This window comes from Eretmochelys imbricata, chromosome 27 (assembly GCF_965152235.1).
Source record: "Eretmochelys imbricata isolate rEreImb1 chromosome 27, rEreImb1.hap1, whole genome shotgun sequence".
Lineage (NCBI taxonomy): Eukaryota > Metazoa > Chordata > Testudines > Cheloniidae > Eretmochelys > Eretmochelys imbricata.
In genome coordinates this window covers 7,334,705-7,354,557 of record NC_135598.1, presented here as the reverse complement: position 1 = coordinate 7,354,557, position 19,853 = coordinate 7,334,705, and the positions used below count along the sequence as shown (strand labels likewise).

The following is a 19,853-nucleotide window of genomic DNA, read 5'->3' as shown; positions in this document are numbered from 1 at the left end:
GAAGCCTCAACAAACTAGAGAACCTTTTACATTTATATTTGAAAATAAGTCAGTGAATGAGATTGTAAGAGGGGCTCCACTTCAATTCTCAGTCAAAAGGGCCAAGGATCTGCTCTAGGATCACCACGCCTGGCAGAATGACACGCAGCAACAGATGATGGACGGTGCAGATCGTATCTGTACAGAGAAAGGAACCCAAGGACATCTACAGATCAAAATGCCCAGGTAGGTGTGTGCCTCCACTGGGGAAGGAGTGGTGGGTGATTTCAATAGCTTAGGACTCAGTGCTATGAAACAGAGGCACACAATCTAGAGAGGGTGGAACAAATACGACTTGGACCCTTGGAAAAGCAAATATATTTTCAGTTGTTATGAGGGATAGATTTTTGCAAACTGCTTTTAAACTAGTCCCTCCCGATGTGTGGTATAAGAGCTGTCTCCGCATTGTCAGACAGAGAGATCATGCCATTGCCTGGTTTACAAGTTAAATTGGAACGCACAACCTCTCCACACTAATCCAAGCTGTCGTTTACCAAGTGAACTCAAAGTCCTTGCCTCTGTAATCTTGGCACCACTGGAACATATGGATCTAAGCCAAGATTTTTCACAGTTGGGTCTGCCAGCACTTCAGAACTGAGGGATTGAGGGAGAAAGTTTATTCTGTTGGCTGGTAACTGTCCACACCATCCTGAAACTTCACTGCTCCCCAGAAGAGATGGGAAAGCGAAAGCTGGTCTACAAGCAAAAGATACATTGATGATCCAGTGTCTGGACCAGGAAGACACAATATTTAGAGCTCTCTTGTGCCTGTTGAGTCTGTTTAAACAGCTGTTTTGTATATAAAGAAAGCTTCTTCACTTCCATGCTAAAGGTCCTTCACTTTACTGATGTTGGAAAGCAGAGCTTGCCAGTAGTATAGGAATATTTTGGAAGGATGATGGATATCACCACCTGATTCACTTAAAGCAAACATCTGCTGATGTTGTGATACACCCAAAACCATCCTGAACCACTGACCTCTTCCTTCCCTCCTGCTGTCTTTTGCACCAAGTAGTATAAGATTGGTGACTGTATGAGGCAAGATGCGCTGTGTCTGCTGAAAAGCATAATCAATATCCAATGTTTCAGATATAATCCAAAACCGAAGAGATCTCAAAATTCATGTAGAGTTCTCATGCCTCTGTGTACTGCAATTCCAGCTCAACATATGACAGAATTCCATCCAGCTGCAGCCCGAAAATGTCCATGTAATGTCCACATGCCCAGCAATTCTGGATACTACCAAGAACAGCAGGTAATTCTGCAAATGTGAATTTCAAATTGATTGATGACAGTAACTCTGTTAATAAAACGTGTTTACAAATGCTGCCTCTGCTAATCAAGTACAGTTAAATAAGATTTGTGTTGCAACTTACTAATTAACACTTATGGTTTCTGATTCACACTTTGATTTTAATGAAACGCCGAACAGGATTTCAAAGCCATTGTAATTAAAATGCATCATCTAGTGCTATATTCTACCTGAGCTTGGTTTAAGTTTTCAGCTGTATGTTTTATGCTAGTGGATGCTAATTAAGCTATTGTATTGCAGAGCATCTCTTATGAAAGGTGATTTTCATATTCTTGACCTCTCTACCCCTCTAGGGTCATGAAGCTCAGAGGGAGATTACACATGAACCGGACTTTTCTGACTTTTTTATATCCAGGACCAGATTAGCTGATTCTGCTTTTTCATGTTTGCTCTGCTATGTAAAGTTTTCCATCCAGTGGAAAGTTTTCCATCCATTCACCCAGGTTTAAAGAGTGCGCATCTCTCTCATGTCTGTTAAATAATACTCATTTTAAGATAGATGGAGAGATGCAAAGGTCAGAATTTTAATAGGGGCAAAAAGAATAAGGATGATTAATGAGAACAATCTCAAGAGCGGGCCCATCTCGCTCTACAAGTCACAGCACTAAACAGTGGGGATCGCTGGGGCATATACTCCCAGAATGGCCAGGGTGAGCAATGGGAATAATATTTTAAATAGCTACATAAATAATTCTATGTAAGAGTCTTACAATTAATATTTTAGCCAGCAAGAATACTAGATAGACACAGCTACTTATGACAATAAGGAAAATATCCCTCCCCACAGTGGTTTGAGTTTAGGGAGCATATCTGAAAAGAAAAAATATGAGGACAAACTGGAGCAAAATATTAAAAGAAAGGGAAGCTTCTGGGGCCTTTCTCCGCTGCCTCCCCTCTGCCGTGTGTAGCTACACACCACGAGTGGGGACGCAGCCTGCCTTTCACTATGGCATACGGCTATGCCCCCACCCTAGACAGCACGGCAAGGACAGGAAAGCGTAGACAAGGTTTAATGACAAGTGTTAAACTGTGTCCCAAACTGTGTTCAATACTGTTTCATAAGCCACGATTGAGCCTTGGGATTTGGTCTTGTTGACGCATGCATTTAAACGGTTTCCATCATGACGCCCGTTATCACCGAGAAGTATGTTTCCTAGTTTTGATGAGGTTTTTGGATTATACCCGAAACATTGGATATAGATTATGCTTTTGATGTGGCACTGCAACAGATATGGCAATTTCTTGCAGTATCATTGAAAACCCTTATTGAGGTAAGTTTAAGTATCTTTGGGGTCCATTGTATTAAATGCAAAGTTTATGTATTATTGTGGACTGGGGTTGTATGTAACATCTCTAGGCGGGAGATGTGATGTGAGGCCTGGGAGTTCAGAGGACTATATTGCAAATGTGCCAAAAAAGAATGGAATTTTAGGACAAGAAGTGCTAAGTGGATTTCTTGGGGAATACCCTAGGGAGAGGCTAATGCAAATTCTCCACCTCTGGTTATGCAAAAACCCTATCTTTTGAAGCTCCTCCCTGAGGAGAGGGTATTTGTCTGCTGATAACCTATTCCCAGAGACTAGACATCAAAAGCCCAAACTGTGTAAAGAAACCAGCTGGTGGTTCTGATTCTGAGGTGAGACAGATATGAACTTGTTACCATGGGGAAAACCCAGTTGTGAGTTTTGAAGGACTGATACCTGCGAGAGCTCTAGGCTGGAGCTGGGATGACCTCTGGTAATCTTTTTAGCACGCATGTGGTTCTTTTATTGTTTTTAATACATTTTCTCTGTAAAACTTGATGGCTGAAGCTTTCACCATGTGTTATTCAATAAGGCTCTCAAATGAGCACATGGCATTGAGGCTATACACACCCAAGACAGAAAACAAATGAACAGCCAAGACTAAGGCCATGACTATTTCAGTCCTATTTCCCTAAAATTACAAATCATGGCTTCCAACAATGAAGATCCACTGGTGGTAGCAACTCTGGGAGCCCTAGTGTAGACAAAGTGCCAGCAGCCACCAGTGTCACCTAGCCTTGCCTTCAGCAGGGTTAGATGACATGGTGGGTAAAATTCCAGCACCCGATCTGCATTAGCTCTCCAACCATTGCAACCAAAGGGTGTGTGTGTGTGAACTGTTGGTAACAACAAGGAAGAATTTTAGGAACAACAGTCCAGTGCAGAAACCCTCCAATTAAATTTGGCAGGACAATATTGTCAAACCCGGAAGCATGCTGTTTGATGTAAGAATAGCGTCACTCTAGAATAGCATGCATCCGACAAAGTGGGGATTCACCCACGAAAGCTCATGCTCCAATATACCTGTTAGTCTATAAGGTCCCACAGGACTTTTTGCCGCTTTTACAGATCCCAACTAACATGGCTACCCTTCTGATTCTAGAATCGCTGCAATAGCTCATGCTTTTTTATTTTTAAATTTGAGTTTCAATGTTTTCAACGTATGCATTCCACAAGGTAGGAGGAGGAAACTGTTCAAGGTGCTGAGGGGCCTTGAGACTACCAAATCATGTAATCCACTGACATGTGATCTAACCTTCACCACCAGACAACAGACTGTCAGTGTCCCAGTGATGTCAGTGATTTGATCTTTTGGTTTACCCTGGCCTGTCTCAAACACCAGTAGCCTAGTGCTGGGCTCCAACTAAGATCTAACCTTGTGCAAGTAAGAATTCCACGGTGCCTAGATGTCCCTCAGAAGCAGCCATCATCAAAGGAGTCCGACCCTGCTTATCTGCCATGTTTACATCAGCGCCATGGGTGAGTAAGAGCTCTACAATCTGAAACACATAAAACAAGGATACAATTTATACAAAGAGGTTCTGCTGGAATGAAACGAGAGCTGAGATACAGCATAGGAGTCCACCTGCCTTGAAACCTCACCCAAACCTCAGACACAGAGAAAGAAATTACTTCTTTATCTGTATTTTTTCTCCCTGCTAACTGCAGACTTTGGAGTGCCTGACACCTAACCTGTTGCCCAGGCTTTATCTGCCACTGTGTTTTAAAGTGAGGTGTGGCTGGGGGTTGTAGTGGATTAGTTCACGTACAAAATATTATTGTTCTTAATCTAAACGAACTAAAGTGTACCAAAATAGCATGGTCCTGGCTGCATTACAAAGGCTGTAATAATAATAACCACAATAATCCTAATGATAATAGCTAAATTTACACCAGCACTTTCTATCTTTTAGATAGTTAATAGAGAATGCACCAGGACAGCCACTGGTTCCTTTAAGACAGCCTATAATTCTAACTCAGGTTACATTTCAAGGCTTAAAGCCTTTTCTATTTAACCACAATAATAAGAGTATCGTATTTAGGAGAAACCACTCACATAGCACCAGAAGTAAAGACCTACATCTTCTAAAATGACTGGTGATTTTGTGATGCCCGAACTAAGACACCTTAAAGGGGCTTCATTTTATACGCCCTCTCCAAATGAAACATTGTGGAACATTTAGGCCAAAGCATTTAGCTGGGCATGTCAGAAGCCTGATGGCTGAACATTTCCTCTGTGGAATACTAGTATAAGGGATTATCTCAATGCATAACTCTATAATTACCAAAGACACGCACACCTGCCACCCTAGTCAAATGAGAAATAACTTTTGGAGGATGCTGCAGTGACCTCATTTACCTGCCAGTGGCCTTGTCTCACTGCACTGAACAACGGCACCACTCCACGTCGATTTGGCTGGGCCACCGCTGCTCCTTGCTCTAGAAGCAGACGACATACTTCCAGCTTGCCCCGTCCTGCAGCAGCTGTCAGAGCTGAAAGGGGGAAGAGGGGAGAGAGAGAGGTCTTTTAGAACTGCGTATTTCCAGCAGTAAGAAAACGGTCTGCTTTTCTACTTTCAGTGATCAGAAAATAAAATGTGCTTTATGTTAAACAGATTTTCTTTCAATTTCACCAAGCAAAAGGAGCGGCTCAGCTGGCTTGTACTTGAGCATTACAGTGAACTAAATAATACTAATAAAAAAATTCCAGTGAAAACAAATAAAAAAAAAACAGTAATAAAAAAGCCTAGTTCACCCCAAAAATTGATACCAGAGAAAGAAAGCCTGTTCTGCTCTTTCATGGCAATTTGTGAGTAGCTTTCACTAGGGCTGTAATTTCTGCAAGTAATTTCAAATCTCTCTTCCCTCCAAACATCTGCATTCCCTCCACCCATTTCCCCCTGCTTTACCAGCCCTTCTTTAAAGTCTCACGACTGGCAGAGCTGAGAACAGTCCTGCCAGGATGACCCTGAAGGTTACAGTTCTTATATTCAGGGCCTAGATACTACCCTCATAGGTAGGATTAAAAAAGACAAAGAATGCATAGACAGAGACTATGATATTTTGCTAGTTGTAATTTTCACTAATCACTTATATTTTATTGTCAAAGGTCAGTCCTTTCTGTAAAGAGACTTCATAAGATCCTGGAAAAAGAGTACTGTACGACAAACACCTTTTTCCTTTCCCCCAAGTTGCAATAGACCAGGAAAACCACCCCCAGCTATGATAATCACCAAATAATCTACTGGTATATTTAACTATGAAGTTCAAGGCAGTGTAATTTGAAACTTTAAACATTTCCCCTTGTGCCTCCTGCAGCTTCTCTGCTGCACAGTACAGCATACAATCCAGGGATTCTACAACCCAGTACATCATTGCTTGGGTATGATTTCAATAGAACACATAAATTTCTGGGTACATGCTTTCTTCACAAACACTTTAAAGCCCTTCCACAAAATGTAAGTTGCATTTGTCTGGTTTCACTAGGGAACCTGACTATGTGGGTTTCTTGAAGGAAGGCAGAGAGAGAGATGGAGTTATTGTAAAATTATTGCCAGCCAGCTGGAAGTTAGTAGAGTTTGTGGTTTTCTTTTTCAGAACTAGTGCAGAGCCGTGCTATCCAAATGGAAGATTTTTTTTTTCTATCCCATTTTAGCGTGTAAGATTTTGAAATCCCATCAGGGAAACAATTGGAACACAATGCATATCATCAAGCATTCTTCAATTTAAATGGTAATTCTGCCCTTTGTTTCTGGGCCAGGACAGATCCCACCTGCAAATGCCTTTTCATGCAAAACCAAAATGATCTTTAATTTTCAATATTTCAAGTGCCCTGGTAACATGAAAGTTCCCCTCCCTGGCAAAACGTGCATTGTAAACTCTGACAACATGGCTGGGTTAGAAAAGACACATTGAATCTGAAAATAGATTTAAGTGTAGGACTTGTCTTTTACTTGTCTTCAGTATTAATTTTAGACTTTTCAGCTCCTCCCTCTCCTCCTCAACTTCATGTGTATTTCAGCACAGCTCCTCTGCCTCAATGTTTTGCTCCTTTTAGTAGGAGTCTGAGCAGAAGGTGGGAGTCTATTTCTAACTGATGGAGCATGTCTCTTCTTCTTTGAAGTTCATTTCTGTGGGATGGCTGATTTAGAGGTGTTGATGGGCTTCCAGCGGCAACCCTGTTAATTGTGGGTGATATATTCAACTTCTCTCTGTTCCAAATTGTAGTTTATTTTTTTCTCTTGGGTTTCGGGGACATCAAGAGTTAAAAAAGAAAAACCTCTAAATGCTACAAACAGAAGTGACTATGAAACCCATAATCATATCCATGTGGCTTTGAATGTAAGCTACATAAGTAGAAGACAGGGACCATGTCTAGTGATCACAGACAAGGGAGGAATCAAGGCTTCTGGGTTCTGATCTTGGGCTTTGCCATTGATTCACTGTGTGATGTCTCTAACACAAAATATTGTCAACTATGTAATGTGCATTTATTTTACATTCCTAGTGGGCTCAATAACAATCTATTTTTAAATGCAATTGCGCTGTTTGTAAGGAAAAAGGCAACTTCTCTACTGGGAAAAAGAACCACCTTTTTAATGTGCTTTCAGTCTCCTGTCTTGTACAATCATCTCTTTCATACTCAGAGCAGGACGACACATTTTGATGCATTTATCACCGTTGTATTTGCACCTCCATCTCTGACTGTATTATTACTGGTGACACAGACACTTTCTGCTGGCTTCTGATATTAGTCTTGTATCAGCGCTAAATATTCCATCTGGAACTGACTTTATTGTGCTGTCAGCAGTTCCTCGATTATCATGTAACTTGGCACTGCAATTCGGTTGACAGTAGGATGATATCATTAAGCCAGGCAGTCAGTTTTACTCCAGACAAGATCAGAGAGACAAGCAACAGGTATCAAAACAGAACAGGAACCAATACGGATTTTCAAAGTTGATTAGCATTTTTAGCTTGAGACATTTCATTGCTGCATTTCTCTTTATTTTTATCGAGAATTGTTAAATACTTTTTGGAAAATAAAACCAAAACAAAGTAAAATGGAGTCTCGTGAGCCACAGGATGCTCACATTACCTATGCAATATGTGTAAAAACTAGAGACTGAGATTTTGACAATTTCCAATATTCCTGGCTGCTCATTTTACCATCTTTCACAAGGGCAATTTTAATCAGATATTGGGCATTCCTTAGAGATGACTCTTCTATTTGAGTGCAATTAGCATGTGAATCAATGCCATTACAAGATAACCAGATGGACTCCAAGAGCTCTCCACAAACAGAAAGAAATATCTAATAGTCATGCCACGAAAATGCTTTTCCTTTAAAGGGAGCTCTTTGCCAGGGTAACACACAGAGGGAACAAGGCAAATGCTGGAAGTGTCCTTCAGGGAATAGTCAGGCAAGGAAAGTTGCATGGGATGTATGGAAATGGGAGATGTCTGAGCAGAATATGAAGCTGCTGGAACTGGTCAGGCAGAGGTGCATGGATGAGAAGCCTCCAGGCAGACGTCTGTACAGAGATGATCATCGATATGGGAGAGCTGTCTGAATGTGAAGGAAGACTGCACTGCAAATGGGGAGAGAGTTAGACACTAGTCCAGAAAATCTGTGTAGCTTAATATCAGACTTTGTCAAGTTTAACTAGAGTCATGGGCTATCTTAACTCATGTCCAATGATATCATAGAATCATAGAAGATTAGGGTTGGAAGAGACCTCTGGAGGTCATCGAGTCCAACCCCCTGCTCAAAGCCAGAGAAACCCCAACTAAATCATCCCAGCCAGGGCTTTGTCAAGCTGGGCCTTAAAAACCTCTAAGGATGGAGATTCCACCACCTCCCTAGGTAACCTATTCCAGTGCATCAGAACCCTCCTAGAGAAATAGTGTTTCCTAATATCCAACCTAGACCTCCCGCACTGCAACTTGAGACCACTCCTCCTTGTTTTGTCATCTGCCACCATGAAGAACAGTTAACTCCATCCTCTTTAGAACTCCCCTTCAGGTAGTTGAAGGCTGCTATCAAATCCCCCCCCCTTCTTTTCTGGAGACTAAATAAGCGCAGTTCCCTCAGCCTCTCCTTGTAAGTCAGGTGCCCCAGTCCCCTAATCATTTTCGTTGCCCTCCACTGGACTCTCTCCAATTTGTCCACATCCTTTCTGTAGTGGGGGCCACAAAACTGGACGCAATACTCCAGATCTGGCCTCACCAGTGCCAAATAGAGGGAAATAATCACTTCCCTCAATCTGCTGTCAATGCTCCTACTAATGCAGCCCAATATGCCATTAGTCTTCTTGGCAATTAAGGGCACACTGCTGACTCATATCCAGCATCTCGTCAACTATAATTCCCAGGTCCTTTTTTGCATAACTGCCGCTTAGGCAGTCGTTCCCCAGCCTGTAGCATGGGATTCTTCCATCCTAAGTGCAGGACTCTGCACTTGTCCTTGTTGAACTTCATCAGATTTCTTTTGGCCCAATCCTCCAATTTGTCCAGGTCACTCTGGACCCTACCTCTCCCCCCAGTTTAGTGTCATCTGCAAACTGGCAAGGGTGCAATCCATCCCATTATCCAGATCATTAATGAAGATGTTGAAGAAAACCGCATCTGCAGTATCTGATGCTGCTAACCAAGGTAAACGCAACAGAGGGATATTTTAGTGGTTTTTTGACCAAACCTTAAAAATATTTTGGATTACCATCCTCAATTTCAGAGTCTGTTTTCCAATTAATAGCATAACTTGATATTTTGGCATTATTTTTAAAGAAAAAGAGAATACATTTTAGATAACAGTACCCTGCACTGGTCAGCATATTGACAACAACTCATCTGTAAAAACGTTGATATCATTATATGATTGCAATGAATACCTTATCAGTATTCAGGGATCATATCTAGATAACTATATGCTCTATTCCTTTTCCTTCTCCTTCTCTGACTCTCTAAAGTAACATTTATTTGTAAAATAAATTTAGTTAATATTATCATGACATATTTATTCTGTATTTCGGTCTCCTCTGCTGATTCTGGAGGCTTCATCTTTTCACACTTTCCTGCTGTTAGCCCACACCAATTTTGTTATTGTTCAGGCTGCCTGCTGTGCCAATTCTCATCTACACTTTTGTCCTTCACAAGCTCAAGTTACCCAGAGGAGGTTCTTCCTGGTAGGCTCAAATTTTGGTGTTGCCATGAACATGAAAACATTCAGAGGTTTGGTTACATGAGTACATTTTCCAAACGACAAAGTCTGAACCAATTCAAGATGTACCCAAGTGTGTGTTCTGTTTACCAAAAACAATTTAACCACACAAAAAACTACACGTCACCCAGTGTTTGCACCCTTGGTTCAGGTCATTTCTGACTAAAGCTGGCAGGATCAAAATCATTGTGTGGCTACCCAGACAGGAATATCACTGTGATAATATCAGTGGTTTAAGCTGATTACTGAGTAGAGCACAAACCCTGTAGCTAACATTTAACTAGCTCATCCAAGTTAAAAGCCAATGGCTCCATATTACAGATCTCTCTTTGGCAGAGCACAAGCTGTACCTGTAAAGGGTGTGGATTGAAATGCTGCCTTTTTTCTAGTAGACACTGGGAAGATGACACTTCGAGATTTGCATCCAGGATTATCAACTGGACTACCCTCCATTAAAGTACATTTGTTTAATTGCCAGGTGTGTTTTCAATGTTACAATAAAGCACTTACAAACTTGCAGAAAACCAAATGCTAATTTAACATTCAGGAGTTTAAGCTGCAGGTTACTTTGGTGTGGGCAAACATTCCTTTCATAGCTGTGCCAAACATCAAAGTAGAAAAAGAGAGTTCTGAGCTCATCTAGCTGAATACAGTGGAACATGTCCCAGAAAAGATTGTTGGCCTGATTTTCAGAGGTCTTGCACACCTGAATCTTCCAGGTACTCAGTAACCCCGAAAATCAAGCCATGCACTTTTTGGAAAAATAATAAAGCAGGTTACAGAGCCTATTTTGGCATCTACAGGGAAGTTCAAATCGAAGAAACTGATCCCCCTCAGTAAGTCATGACACACGCAGGTCTAAAATGTGTATTTGATATTAGTGGAATCCACAAACACAACCATGAAAGATAGAAACTGCAGCATCTATAGAAATTACCTGTCTCTCCCCACAGGCTGTCAAAGCTGTTGATCTGTGCTCGCTCCACCTCCTCTTCATCTTTTTCTGGAAGATCGAGCAGGTAGGAGACGATCTAAAACAAAGAGACATGTCAGCTCATGAACTTCAGCATGTTATATATAAACTGCTGACATCTTAACGTAAGCTGTTCTGAATAAACAAAAGAAAATGAACAAAGTCTCTGCCTGGCACCTCAGCGTAGGTAAATATTCTTCCCGAGATCAGCAAGTGAGCCTGCTGCCCTGTACAAGGGAAAAAACAAGTCTCTTGAGACAACTGCACATGACGAGCCTTTATAGTGGTGCTACCTAACAACTCAGAGGCTGTGTGTGTTTTGTATACAGATTATACTGTGCATGCAGTGACTGCTCCATAGCTCCTGGGTTACCCAGAGCGACCAGTGAAGAAACAGTGCTTTAGTGACTTTCATCTTTGGATCTTGAAGTGCTTTAGAAAGGTGGGTGAACACTAACATCCCTGTTTTATTGATGGGGAAATTTAGGCACAGACAGGTGATGTGAGTTTCCTAAGGTTAAAAAGTGAGTCAAGTGAGTGTAGACCAGAACTCCAGTCTCCTGACTGTCTTGAGTTTCAGTCACTAGATTGGGCTGCCTTTAGAAAGAATTAGCTCCTTCCTAGCATGAATCAGGTTTCAGAGTAGCAACCGTGTTAGTCTGTATCTGCAAAAAGAACAGGGAGTCCTTGTGGCACCTTAGAGACTAACAAATTTATTTGAGCATAAGCTTTCGTGGGCTACAGCTCACTTCATCGGATTCATGCCCAAATAAATTTGTTAGTCTCTAAGGTGCCACAAGGACTCCTGTTCGCCTAGCATGAATGACATTTACGCAGATCGCTTAAAGGTACCAACATAGTTTCCCTGGCCATTGTAGACTGGGTTTCAAAGAAATGAATTAATCTCCTCCAAGGGTAAATTTTTGAAATTGGCTAAAATCTCCCTAGTGCTTGGTAAGATGATATGAGAAAGCAAGAGATTAAGGAGAGAACAGAGTTTATAGACAGACAAAGGTACATTTTTCTCATCCAAGAAGGGACACACCTACCAAGAGCTACACTAAAGGCAAGAGTGGGGCAATAGTGCCTGTTGTACTCAGCATAGCAACCTGACAGCAGAGAAGGGCAAGAACATCTCTCATGAACACAACGTGCAAGGGGCTATGAAAAGAAAGGGTTTCAGTTACAATTGCCATTTCTAAGCTGCCTGCCTGGGCTGTCCATTACTGAAAAGCAACGGCATGTACAACACAGGCCCTGGGGAGCCTGAAGTCACAGACTAAACCAGTTTTCAATCAGCTTTAATACATGCTTTACCGCTAGAAGAAAAATGGTCATGCTTGTTATGTCAGCAAACTGCTTAATCAGTTGAAGTAACATTCCACCTTAACTTTATTATAATTATAAATTATATACATTTTAATTATAGTATGATTATTATATTATATAATTACTAATTATAACACTGGCTTTCCACCTCCCTTGGCTGTCAGCGTTTCAGAACATGGACTACACATCTTTATTTGTCTGTGAAGTGCCAGGTCCATTTATAGCGCTGCATACACAGTAAACTATTCTGAAACCACTTTTTAAAAAAATTACAAATATCTCCAGTAAAATTCTGGGGAAGTTTCCCATTAAAATAATCCTGTGTGCTGTTAGGAGTCATGTGACCAGGTTGCAGAGAAGCTCTGTTGCTTCAAAGGCACATCTGCTCCTAAGCAATTCAACTTGTGTTCCCTTCGACAGTGTGATTTACCCAGCTCCCTTTGATTAACTCCTCTGATCTGATCATGTTACTTATGTTTTCATGGATTGAAGTTTCATGATTAATGAAATTAATGAGAGGGGTTTTATTTAAACAGAAACAATTTTTTAGCCAAATAGTACTTCCCAACAGGAAAATAAACAGTATTTTACATATCATCATCTCTGTGCACATAACCAACAACTGCCTCATCTCAGAGTCCCCTACCCTCACTGGGGAAGTGGGGTGAGCAGTACATGGTTTTACCTTTGCCTACTTAAAGGTATATTCAAATAAATTAGGGGCTTTTTACTCTCCCTCTGGATGGAAGCCTGCATAGATTTTGCCCAGGCCACCAAGGTTGCCAAGAAATTAGTGGATCCCACTGACTTGGGAGGAAGTTACTGACTCCACCTCCTAGACCCTCTGTGCTCAGCCTTGTGACCAGGGAACACAGCTAACCTATTATTTCTGTATCCCACAGAGATCCCGAACAGTGTAGTTACATCTTACCTCAGTGTAGCCCATGCTGGCTGCTGCAATCAGTGCCTGTTGTATGGCATGGCTCTTCTTAAATACCCCCTGCTGTTGCCCAGCCATTGTCCAGTCACACTGAATCAAGAACTTCACTACCTCCAGGTGACCTCTGAGAGCCGCATGAACCAGGGCACACTGACCGTTTTTGTCCAAGTGATCCACCTTTCAGGGGAACAGAAAGACAAAATAAAATTAAACCAAACTCATGTTTGAAAAACCATGGCTTTCGCAGCGTCTCCAGCCCTGGTTTTGTAATAATGCCACGTGTGCAGGATGCACATTTTCTGCATTCTTCTAGTTAACCATCCCATCCATAACCAGTCAAAGTTCACTCCCAAAGAATCGCTGCCCTGAGGACAGACATCCTCTTGGCCACAGCTGTTTTCTTTGGGTAGGTCACCGCTTTACAGCTTTGGTTTTCGTCACACTAAAAGCATACTGGCTTCATTCCTGCAAAAGCACGTTTCCGCTGTGTTCTCAAGTATGCCAACTGTAGTTCCTCTTGCACTGAAATTCTACCCATTGACTTTGTCTGCCTCAGGACACAAAGAGCCACTGAGTCAAAAGAGAATGTTCTAAACCCACCATTTCACAAGTCTTCAAAATGAGCAAAAATACCTCATAATGAGTCCACTGTTAGAACGATTAGCCAGCCTGTTTTATTCAGCTGCACCTTAGTCAGCCTCACTAGAAGGGGGCAGCACAGAAACATTAATTAAAACAGAAATTTCAGGTGGTGATATTATAATCTGATATCCTACTAGGAAGCTGAGGGCTGCTTTCTAGGGGTTTGTCCACAATGTGACCTTTGGCTTCTAGGTCCTACCATAATGCAAAGAGTATTGTATCACAGCAAAGCATTTCAGCTAGATTCTTTCTACTCATTAACCACTTCACTGCTGAACAACTTATCAGTTTGTTCAGGAAATGCACATGACCATTGTTGTTTAATTTATCCAAGATACAACCCAACATCTCTGAACCAAAAATACCGGCTACCAGAACACTGTGTATATTCGCTCAGTTCCAAAGGGTGATACTCACGAAAGCTAGCTTCTTTTTTTCCATTTGGGATGGGGATTTTTAAAATCACATTCATGCCCTGGGTTTCCCTCCCATTTCCCCCGACTGAGGATATAACGGAACTCCATTGGAAGTTTATTAAAACCGCTTCTTATCAGTGAGTGTTAGGGAGTCACCCAGCTTATCTTTTTTTTAAAGTCTATTTTTTCCTTTACATTGTCCTGACAACTCAGCAAGACCTGACATCCTGACATTCATATTAAAACCACACAAGCCTTTAGTTTGCTTTCAGAACTGAGGCAAAACATTTACAGAAACCACAAATTGTTTCCAGGAGGCTGCCATTCCAGTTCTGGGCAAAAATTTTCTGTTCAACAAAATGTTTGAAACCTGACTCATTACACACTATTAACCATTGAAATGCTCACCACAAAGCTAAACAAAGGGTATTCTTACTGGACGAGTTTGACAGAAGTGTTCAGAGAATATTTTCAACTGGTGTGTTGCAGTGGTTCTCAAACTTTTGCATTGCTGACCCATTTCACACAGCAAGCCTCTGAGTGTGACCCCTCCCTTATAAATTAAAAACACATTTTTTATATTAAACCCTATTATAAATGCTGGAGTAGAAGTGGGGTTTGGGGGTGGAGGCTGATGGCTTGCGACCCCCCACATAATAACCTTGTGACCCCCTAAGGGGTCACGACCCCCAGTTTGAGAACCCCTGGTGTATTGGATGTTGCAAAACAATGTTGCTATTTAACACTGTGGTCAAGGACTTGTAGAGAAATGACTTCATTGAGCCATTAGCAAGGCAGGATTCCTCAGTTCCAGTATCAGGCCTGCATCCCCGAATGCTAATTACAGACGCTGCAGAACTGCTATGCCTTTTGTGCTAGTGACATGTTTCAAAGTAGCACATTCTCATAGAAAAGCAAACCTAGCCAGCATTGTGGCTTCACCTGTGAGCAACTACAAACAGGATTCTAATCTTTTCTATCACAAGAACAAAAAACTGCAATAATTAAAAAAACCCTCACTCACACATGCACACCAGGAACAATGGAAAATGTAAGACCTGCCAATTAGGACGCACACAGTGCTATTTTTAGTACAATGCTTGGATACCATGGGAATAGGTGCCTTAGATAAAAAGAAATGGGACAGAGAGAGATTAAGGCAAGGTCCCAAATCCCATTGAATTCAATGGAATCTGGGCACCTAACTCTCTTACACTCTTGAAAATCTCAGCCTAACTAGACAGGTAAGATAGACATTAGACAGCTAGCAACTGTGTGTGTTGGCCGGGGCGGAATCTTCATAGGCGCAAATGGGAGTTAAGTGCCTTCCTCCCATTGACTTCCAATGGAGCTGACTATCTGACTGCCTTCTTGTGCCTTTGAAATGCTCCCTCTAGACAGAAACACAAGAGGGCAGAGTTGGCATCTCTTCAGATATTTTTTAATTGCTGATGCTGCACTTGGGGCTTATAAGAACACAGGCTTTCCATACCAGATCAGATCAAGCTACCCATGTTCAGGCAGTAACCAGTCCCTCCTGAAGAAGGAGAATCCTCACCATGACACAACTAATGCCCAATACTATGTGTGGTCCAGCAAACTCACACGAGATGTCCAGCCCCTTGCAGGATTAAGCATTTAATAATGAAGGGTAACTATGGCTTTGTAAGCAAGAAGGTAGGATGCTGAAGCTTCTGAAGATGTCAGCACTTGGTAACTGTAGGAATTTGGTTTAGACTGTGTAGAAAATGTTCCAAGAGAGTAGGCAGTCTGTTTTTATCATTTAGCCTGTCTTCATGTGCAAAAACCAGAGGAAAGGGTGCTGTTAAGAAACGTTACTTGGCAAAGGAAAAAGCGAACAGTGGCTCAATTTCTTTCCTGAGGTTTGATATGTACTTCACATGCTACCTGCTTTCTCCTCCATGTAAATATGGAATTCCTGGGAAGTCAGAGTGTCATCAGATAAATACAGTCTCATTACCTGGGCCCGTTTCTTGCACAGTAGCATAACAATGCTCAGATATCCAGCCGCAGCAGCATATCCAAGAGGAGTCAGGCCACTTTCAGAAGAGGCATCTACGTTGGCCCCAAACTCCAGCAACAAAGCCACCATCTCTGTGTAACCAAGGTGAGACTGGACACATAAAATTGGGGCATTGTTTAGAACTTCGGTCCGGTAGTTAACATTTGCACCTCCCAAAATTAACAACCGACTGACCTGAAGGGCAAAAGAGAAACTCATCACTACAATGTTTCAACAAAAAGACAAGCCCAAAACATGGCTTTATTTTAGGTAGAGGGAGCGCTGTCTAATCTTTAACATTTTCAGAATGAACTTTGTTCTGTAATTTGCGTGGTGTTGGAGCAGGTTGGCCTTAGACAGACTGCCAGACATAGGGCCACAGGGAGCCTCACATGGGGAAAGACAGTGGGTGGTTCTGTAACCGCTTGATCATCCATCCAACAGGGGCCTTGTGATGCTTACTGGTCACCCAATTGCTGCTTCCCCTCCTGCTGCCTTCCTTGCTCTGGGCTGCAGAGCGAAAGAGACAGCTCGTGAAGCTGAGATGAGAGAGGGCCCCTGACAGGGAAGGGATAGACAGGAGGATGAAGGGCCCCCTCTCCTTACGAGGAGGCTCTCTCAGGCTGGCCCCATCCTCGTGGGGAAAGGTCTGCAAGCCCAGAAGGTTCTCTAAAGCTATGTCTGCACTTGATTTTTTTTCCACTCTAGCTAACATATTTGTACATGCTAATCTGGACACTTCACAAATGTTTGCAGAGTGTCCATGCTAGCATGTACAAATGTGTCAGCTAACTCAACTTAATTGGCAATTAACTCAAGTTAAAGAACTCTGTTTCTACCACAAGTGAACTTAGGATGCAATGGCTTCTTAGACCAATCCACCCTATCCAGCTCATGGGAATGCCATGTCTCATAGCCTGATAGCAATAGGTACCAGGGTTCCACGCTAGCTTGGTCTGCTCAGATTTATAATTAGAGTTTTCCTTCTAAATAGACAGACTTGCCTGAAGAGGCTAAGTGAGCTCTGTCTGCCCGGGTCTTAAATCAAGAGTTTTCCTTCATCTAGATATACTTGGTTCATGGCAAATGCAACCCTTTTGGGTTTCCCCAAGATGGGCTACCTCCACCCACCACCTGGGGGACACAGCTCTACACTGTTTTATCCCAGCAAATACAAGCAAGGTAAGTCCAACCACCAACTAGATGGTGGGACATCATATGCAGGGACATGACCAGGCTGGGCTTAATGGAGGAACAAGCTATGAACAGGAATGAATGGTGACATTATACTGCTTTCCATAGCTGCAAAAACGCCCTGAGATGAAAAGAAGAAAAGAACTCTAGAACAGACAAACCCCCAAGGCACTGTCAGGTTTACAACACCCAAGGGGGCTTTCTGTATATTTTGGAGAGATCAGTGGCAATGAAGGATGATCATCAGGAACAGATACGACACTGCTCTTTTATGCCACTGGGAGTGGCTGGGTCATTACACAAATTGAATCTATTTCCCCATGTTATGTATCCTCACACCTTCTTGTCAACTGTCTGAAATAGGCCATCTTGATTATCACTACAAAAGTTCCCCCTCCCTTCCTCCTCCTGGGGGGAGGGATAGCTCAGTGGTTTGAGCATTGGTCTGCTAAGCCCAGGGTTGTAAGTTCAATTCTTGAGGGGACCATTTAGGGATCTGGGGCAAAAATGGGGGATTGGGCCTGCTTTGAGCAGGGGGTTGGACTAGATGACCTCCTAAGGTCCCTTCCAACCCTTATATTCTATGCTAATAGCTCATCTTAATTAATTAGCCTCTTAGAGTTGGTATGGCAACTTCTACCTTTTCATGTTCTCTGTATGTATATATATCTTCTTACTGTATGTTCCATTCTATGCATCTGATGAAGTAGGCTGCAGCCCATGAAAGCTTATGCTCAAATAAATCTGTTAGTCTCTAAGATGCCACAAGTACTCCTGTTCTTTTTGCTCTTTTATAGGAATTAACAGAAAATCCCTGCTGAACGTAGAAGAGTTGGGGAGTCGCTATTCATTGGTATCAAATCTTAACTGGACACTTAAAGACCAAGGTCCTGGTTCAACAAGTTACTTACATACCTGTGTAACTAAGTTTCTGAGGAGTCCCATGGAGTTCAATGAGACTACTCAGATGCTTAACATTACACATGTGCTAAGGACCTTGCTGAACTGGAGCCTTGGAGAATCTTTTGTACTTGGACCACTGGAGGCTGAAAGCACTAAACCAGCTCGTCAACTGTCTGTTCTGTACAGTACCTTTATGTTAGGGGTGTAGAGGTTTCGCAGAGATGCCAATGCCATTGAAAGACCTTCTGTGCTGTAGGAGATCCAAAGCCCTTGCAAGATAGACGAGGACACCCCTACTTTTTTACTCAGCCCCTAAAGAGAGAGATTCATCCAGTTAGTTCTAGTACCCAACATATTTGCTTTATGTTATGCAGAAGAAATTACTACATGTAATAGAAAATATTAATTAACAAAAGAATTTCACAGATCTCAGGCTGTAGAATTAGATTCCTGCTAACAACAAAAAGCCAGTTAGCTGAGAATAACTTTAAGCATTTATAATAACCACACTCACTTAAAATTCAACCTTTATCAACAAAGTGCTGGCAATACAAAACGCTTATTTAAAAAAAATACTAGATGCAGTGGGGCAGATCCTCCGTTAATATAAAATGCCACAGTAATGAGCTGCCGGTGACACAGAAACGTGCAATTGTGGCTTACTGTTAAAGGCTCGTATTCTCTTCCCAGTGCATCTTTCTTTAATGGAGAATGAGAATGCTAACCAAAATACTCTTCCCCGCCAGTTAAGAATAGTCTCTACAGACTAAGGTTGCCACAGAAGCCATTTATCACATTAGACCCCTGCTGTGAACGAATAACTTGTAGCCCCAAGAAAGAATCCCCAAGTTAATGCTGAAGTGATATCTTTAAACCAGCCCTGTCACTCTGAGGTTACAGGGTCCCGCTGAGCTCTCTTTCAGAGAGTCCCATTACACTGGGTAATGTGGCACATTCTTTGTTTGTTTATAAAGTACCTAATACCGTGGCAGAAACTGATTCGCAAAATATTCTTCTTATTCACAGAGCTGACTCACCTTGTCCTACATACTCCATCATAGAAAGATAAATTAAGGAACTTTTACCAAAAGAGAGTAGACATTTTCATATCTAATATTAGATTATCTCCAAATATCTTCTTATTTGGTAAACATAGTTATTTTATGCTTACTAGATACCAAGTACTAAAGCCTTTTTGAACAGCACTAAATTATAGGTCATGTAATAGTCAAGGGAACTTGCTTTCCTGCTATAAGAATGATAATTTATTCATAACAAACAGATATTAATCAGTGGCCTGATGACAGGCAAAAGAAAAGGGGAGCCTATTTTTGGATCAGGTTTTAAAAGGATAGCTTTACTTCTATAGTGCTTTAACATTATTTCTACTGTAGTCTCCATGGAATTGTACAGATGTCTTTGGCTACTATTTTGACACGCAAGACCTGATTTCCCACTGCCTTGAACCTTGTGTGGTCATTTACACTTGTGCAAAGTGAGTGTAACTGCTACCAGTTCAAGTTGATAGTGTTTTACACCCATTTTGCAATAATGTAAAC

The 19,853-nt window shown here is 41.8% G+C and overlaps 1 protein-coding gene across 1 annotated transcript in view; it reads right to left on the bottom strand.

Annotated features, from left to right (window-relative positions):
* TANC2 (tetratricopeptide repeat, ankyrin repeat and coiled-coil containing 2) overlaps nt 1-19,853 on the bottom strand; it is a 713,500-nt gene that overhangs the window by 21,060 nt on the left and 672,587 nt on the right. The window contains exons 18-23 of the mRNA XM_077806150.1: nt 18,484-18,606; nt 16,156-16,392; nt 13,108-13,293; nt 10,812-10,905; nt 5,015-5,148; nt 4,031-4,154 (exon numbers count right to left, since the gene is read on the bottom strand). Of these exons, the coding sequence (XP_077662276.1) occupies nt 4,031-4,154; nt 5,015-5,148; nt 10,812-10,905; nt 13,108-13,293; nt 16,156-16,392; nt 18,484-18,606 (898 nt within the window). The remainder of the gene's footprint in view (nt 1-4,030; nt 4,155-5,014; nt 5,149-10,811; nt 10,906-13,107; nt 13,294-16,155; nt 16,393-18,483; nt 18,607-19,853) is intronic.